The 5,662-nt window shown below is 39.3% G+C and overlaps 2 protein-coding genes across 2 annotated transcripts in view; both read left to right on the top strand.

Moving 5' to 3' along the window:
- Positions 1 to 3,568, top strand: part of LOC104817017 (NAD-dependent malic enzyme 2, mitochondrial-like) — a 4,949-nt gene extending 1,381 nt beyond the window's left edge. The window contains exons 4-18 of the mRNA XM_010546075.2: positions 19 to 186; positions 258 to 386; positions 465 to 525; positions 628 to 731; positions 824 to 907; positions 1,016 to 1,122; positions 1,251 to 1,353; positions 1,733 to 1,840; positions 2,040 to 2,105; positions 2,198 to 2,270; positions 2,378 to 2,464; positions 2,544 to 2,670; positions 2,775 to 2,837; positions 2,943 to 3,057; positions 3,163 to 3,568. Of these exons, the coding sequence (XP_010544377.1) occupies positions 19 to 186; positions 258 to 386; positions 465 to 525; positions 628 to 731; positions 824 to 907; positions 1,016 to 1,122; positions 1,251 to 1,353; positions 1,733 to 1,840; positions 2,040 to 2,105; positions 2,198 to 2,270; positions 2,378 to 2,464; positions 2,544 to 2,670; positions 2,775 to 2,837; positions 2,943 to 3,057; positions 3,163 to 3,234 (1,467 nt within the window). The 3' untranslated portion in view covers positions 3,235 to 3,568. The remainder of the gene's footprint in view (positions 1 to 18; positions 187 to 257; positions 387 to 464; positions 526 to 627; positions 732 to 823; positions 908 to 1,015; positions 1,123 to 1,250; positions 1,354 to 1,732; positions 1,841 to 2,039; positions 2,106 to 2,197; positions 2,271 to 2,377; positions 2,465 to 2,543; positions 2,671 to 2,774; positions 2,838 to 2,942; positions 3,058 to 3,162) is intronic.
- Positions 3,569 to 4,764: 1,196 nt separating this feature from the next.
- Positions 4,765 to 5,662, top strand: part of LOC104817016 (homeobox-leucine zipper protein ANTHOCYANINLESS 2-like) — a 5,480-nt gene continuing 4,582 nt past the window's right edge. Inside the window, exons 1-2 of the mRNA XM_010546073.2 lie at positions 4,765 to 5,478; positions 5,565 to 5,659. Of these exons, the coding sequence (XP_010544375.1) occupies positions 5,293 to 5,478; positions 5,565 to 5,659 (281 nt within the window). The 5' untranslated portion in view covers positions 4,765 to 5,292. The remainder of the gene's footprint in view (positions 5,479 to 5,564; positions 5,660 to 5,662) is intronic.

Below are 5,662 nucleotides of genomic sequence, written 5' to 3'. Positions count from 1 at the left end.
CCCCCCACCATTCTGCAGGTCCTTATCGATAATATCAAAGATTTTGCCCCGATTATATACACTCCCACGGTTGGGCTGGTTTGTCAGAACTACTCGGGACTGTATAGAAGACCACGGGGAATGTACTTCAGCGCAAAAGACAAAGGAGAGATGATGTCTATGATATATAATTGGCCTGCTGAGCAGGTAGTATATGCACAAATGGGATCCTGGTTTTTAAATTTATGAGACTTACAAGTTTTCCTTCCATCGTGCAGGTAGATATGATAGTCATTACAGATGGTAGCCGTATTCTCGGCCTGGGTGATCTTGGAGTCCAGGGAATTGGAATTCCTATCGGGAAGCTTGATATGTATGTCGCTGCAGCGGGCATCAATCCACAGAGAGTATGTGGATCCCAACATAATTTGTTTGTGTGCATAAGGTTTTCAACATGTTATTCAGAATATACTTGTTTCTGCCAGGTTTTGCCGGTTATGTTAGATGTGGGCACAAATAATGAGAAGCTCCTAGAAAACCATCTCTGTGAGTGACACTTTTTTTTAACGGATGAGATTTGTCCACCCGATGTGCTTATGTATGTGTTTCCTCAAAACGTTATGAATATATCTCTCTTACATTTTACAGATTTAGGACTTCGAGAACGTAGGTTGGAAGGAGAAGAGTATCTTGAGATTGTTGATGAATTCATGGAAGCTGTATTCACACGATGGCCGAAGGCTGTTGTGCAGGTAATGCATATATATAGGTGCTCTGAGTTTCTTCTCAGAGCCATTCCGTTCAGCTTGGAAGATAACATGACAGAATCTTACTTCCATTATAGTTTGAAGATTTCCAAATGAAATGGGCTTTTGAAACTTTGGAAAGATATCGGAAAAGGTTCTGCATGTTCAACGATGATGTCCAGGTATGTACTCGCACTGTCTGTAAACCCAGCTGTTGTAAGATTATGAACCGGAAACAGAGATTAAAAGACTAGCCTTTTAACTTAGAATTGCATGTATATCTTTTGCAGGGAACTGCTGGTGTTGCTCTGGCTGGACTTTTGGGAACGGTAAGAGCCCAAGGTCGGCCTTTGACAGACTTTGTAAACCAAAAGATTGTCGTGGTCGGAGCTGGGAGGTACTTTGTTGAAATCTCCATTTCATCTAAATATTTTACACAGATTCATTGCTTCTGATAGGATCTTTTTTGTATCTTTTACTTCACATCTTCTCACCCGAGTTTTTGTTTTCCCTTGCGTCCTTCAGTGCAGGGCTTGGAGTGCTTAAGATGGCAGTGCAGGCAGCTGCGAGGATGGCTGGCATTAGTGAGACAGCTGCAATGAAAAACTTTTACCTGATAGATAAAGACGTGCGTCTCTGTTTCCTTCTATTTATCCACACCCACATGGATTTTTGTTTTTTCTTTGCATGATTATAAAAGTAGCTGTCGTAGTTCCGTGCATCAGATTGACTTTGACAATGTCATATTGTCTTCTAAGTTAATCTTATACGCTTGCTTCACATTGATTTTATAAGTTATCCACTTCAAATCTACTTGAAAAAGTCTAACCATTTTGTAGGTTATCTTATGTTAATTCTCTTCCTGCTTTCGTCCATATAGTAATACTCCTTTACTTTTGGTCAGCATATTGTTTATGTCATGATGTCATCTGATTACCTCGTCAGATTTTGCCCTTTTGTTTTTTTGTTGAATAATCTACTGAGAAGGAGTGATGATCGGGTTTCAGGGACTTATCACCAAGGAGAGGACAAACCTCGACCCAGCAGCAGCCCCTTTTGCTAGAGATCTAGGTCAGGTTTCATGTCTTCGTGAAGGATCAGGTATCGTCGAAGTGGTAAGCATTACAGTGTCATCTCATTGTTCCAATTTGTTGATGTACCCTTGTTCATATCCTACTGGTACCATGTAGCATTAGGACATCTATCATCTTTTACGGTCTGAATATGTCATTTTCTCGTGCTTGATTATACCCCTATATATGCCATGCCTGTAAAATGTTTTCTTGAGAAATTCCTAATAGGAAACTTGTTCAGGTGAAGGAGGCGAGGCCGCATGTTCTTCTTGGTCTGTCTGGAGTCGGCGGTATCTTCAATGAAGAGGTGGGTTGGGTGGCTCGCCCGACAATGAGTTCTTTACTGATCTCAGCATTTATATGAGTTGCTTAGCGTTTGTTGGTTTTTCCATACTGAAGGTTCTCAAGGCAATGCGAGGATCCGATTCGAACAGACCTGGCATTTTTGCTATGTCGAATCCTACCTTGAATGGTTTGTTTTACTCTTTTTCGCGAAATGAATGAGCCATCCATCGGGATCGTTCCTTGAAGTTGCAGTGTTTTTGCTGACATTTCGTTATAACTTCTTCACACCGACAGCCGAATGCACTGCTGCTGACGCTTTCAAGCACGCCGGAGAAAACATAGTCTTTGCAAGTGGAAGCCCCTTTCAGAACGTCGACCTCGGTCTGTTTCACCCGAATTATGGTAAAAACAAAATGAGGATGGCTTGTCTAAGGAATGTGTATTTCCCTTCCACTTGCAGGCAATGGTAAAAGAGGCCATGTGAATCAGGCAAACAACATGTACCTATTTCCCGGGATCGGGTTAGGAACGCTTCTATCTGGCGCACGTATCGTGACTGACGGAATGCTTCAAGCAGCAGCCGAATGGTAGAGGACATTAACGCACCTTCTTGCCATGATCATGTTATGTTACATATGTTTCCATGTCCATGTGAATAGCATTTGATTCCTTTCTATTTAAATGTACACAGCCTCGCATCCTACATGACGGAGGAAGAGGTCAAGAAGGGCATCCTTTATCCTTCTATCAACAAGTATATATACATCTCCTCCTCTGAATTTGTCCTCTCCATGCATGTATATATATATGTATGTATGTAGGTGAGTAATGTTGTACGTCATGTGCGTGAAAAATGCAGCATCCGACACATAACAGCGGAGGTCGGGGCTGCTGTCTTAAGAGCAGCTGTAAAGGAAGACATTGCAGAAGGCCACGGTGATGTCGGACCCAAAGAGCTGAGCCATTTCTCTAAGGTCGGTTACCTTTCAATTTTCTTTTCCGTTATATAATAATCTCACTTCCTCTTTTTTTTTTTTAAAACAGAAGTTGATTTTTTTTTTTAATTTTGGGATAAATAGGAGGATACGGTGAACTACATAACGCGCAACATGTGGTACCCCGTCTACAGCCCTCTCGTTCACGAGAAATAAATCCCCCGTTCCGTTACCACATCCCAAAAATAAAATAAAAAATATTTATTCCTCTGATTATTATTTTTTTCTTATTATTATTATTATTATTCTGATAATGAATCTGTCTTGTCTTACAAAAGAAACAGGGGGAAGTGGGGGGAATGTTCGTTTCCCTATTTTTTCTCTTCAATTGCTTTTTTTTTTTGTTAGGTTAATGTAATGTCCAGAGCTAGCTCTTAGTGATTACACTTACACAAACCATACTTACATTTTTCCCTCTGACATTGTTCCTCAAGTGCTGGAACTCATTGAACTTTTGCCCTAATAAATAAAGAAGAATTTTATTTTCAAATTCACGTATTTATAGTTGCAATTTTTTTGTTAGGATTATAATCTGATCAAAATCGATTATTAAAAAAAATCAGCGTGTGATGTTTTTTTTTTCTTTCTAAAATTGGCTTTTGAGCGTCTCTTTGTCCTGTGGACATGTCTTGCTTGTTGACAAGTTTCTTCATCCGTTCTTTGCATTTTTTTTTTCCTTGGACTCTCTTATACAATATGATTGCAATAAATTGTATGTTATTGACCGGATTAGAAAATCGAATTGATTCGAATTCGACCCTCTCACCCATATTATAACATGACTTTGGTACATATATTTATATCCCATGTACATATATATAGTGACAGAAAAATCATTAGCGACCCAAAAATCCCCCTCCCCCTCTCTTTAGGGTGAACGTTTTGGCATACAGTTCGGGTTTAATTCGAAAATTATTTGGTTCAGTTTTTCGTTTCGATTCGATTTTGTTAAGAAAATTTTAGATTTTTTTTAAAAAATAGATTTTCGGGATTTTTTAAAATTCGATTCGATTTTGAAAATTCGACTTTCCAAAAAAATTACCGTTCGAAAACGATAGCATATTTTTCGGTTTGGTATTATTCGGTTCTAAAAAACCATACCAAAACATCATCCTTCCCCTCCTTATCCATTTTCATTTTCATTTATTTTATTTTATTTGCCGTGCGATTTGGCGGGTAGGGTAATGAGACATGTTGGGTGAAGTGGACCACTCCTCCTCCCCAAGCGAAAATAGAGTCAACCCACTTCTTTTGGCAAAATATACTCACTCTCTCCCCCTCCTTTCTAATTTTTCTATGGCTTTTAAATCTCCACATCTCTTAGTTTTCCCTTTCTCCTTAATCTTTTTTTTACCCATTTGCATCAATTATTTTCCTAAATACCATATAGTAGCAAAAACTGGAATTTGGTACAATTTACAAAAGTATTCATTTTTATTAATTTTTTAATACATTTATAAATTTATTGAAACAAATGATCCGGTAAATTAAATGAAATTGACTTTCATGTAACAAAACCGCCTAAATCTACATCGAGATAATAGTTTTCCACAGAAACCCCCGATTTCACTTTTGTTTATTTAAAATTTTCATAGTGGAAGAATTAAAATGTTTTCCCGTCACTGTTTTATACACAAAATCACCCATGAGCCCTAAAAATTAAATAAGGGGAAAAAACGCTTTTTTAGTTTCTCTCTCTCTCTCTCTCTTTCACTTTCTTTAAAAAAAAAAAGAGAGAATCTCAACATGCAAGTGAAAACCGAGCATCTTTCCAGTTACCAAAAACTAGGGTTTCGCATGTTCTTCTTCGTCATCCTTATCACATAGAGAGAGAGAGATTGAGAACGAAGAGCCCAGCGAGAACTAATTTCGAACCAAACATAAACGAAATTCATTTCCATTCTTCCTGCTTTCGTTCTCTTTCTCTCTCCTCGAGTTCAGTCCTCTGAGTTGTGTTTTATTATTATTTTTTTCTTGCTTTAGTTATTGTGATTCAGTCCGGATTTTGATTCTCGCATCTCTTATTTTGGTGAAAAGTCTCGATCTGTTTCTAATCTATTCGCTGGTTTATTTCCTGGGATTTCGTACGAGAACAAGCAAATCTCGTTCGTGTATATACACACATACACACTTGTCTGCAAAGAACAGTGTCTGTCTGATTTCCCTAGATTCGTCTGGTTTTTGGAGAAGGGAAACCATATTTCAAGTTTTTTGATGAACTTCGGGGGCATTTTCGATAACGCGTCCGGAGGCGGTGGCGGCGCCGGCACAAGGATCCTCTCCGACATATCCTATGTAAACCAGACAAGCTTCGCCGCCGGAGTCATGGCTCAGCACTGTCTCCTCTCTCCTCCTCTCGTTAAATCAGTGTTTTCCTCCCCAGGCCTTTCTCTCGCCCTCGTATTCTTCTTCCTCCTCCTTTTTCTCCGACATGCGATGTGTAATGTGTTTTCATGAGACAAGGCCTTATACGTTGTTATTGGTAGGAGCGGCCGGAGAGAGAGAACAACGGTGGGGAAGCGTCCATGAGAGGAAACGGCGAGAATCTTGAGGTGAGTGCGAACCGGAGAAGCCGAGAGGAAGA

This window comes from Tarenaya hassleriana, unplaced genomic scaffold (assembly GCF_000463585.1).
Source record: "Tarenaya hassleriana unplaced genomic scaffold, ASM46358v1 Cleome26, whole genome shotgun sequence".
NCBI classification, from domain to species: domain Eukaryota; kingdom Viridiplantae; phylum Streptophyta; class Magnoliopsida; order Brassicales; family Cleomaceae; genus Tarenaya; species Tarenaya hassleriana.
This window is presented reverse-complemented; position numbering and strand designations above follow the sequence as displayed.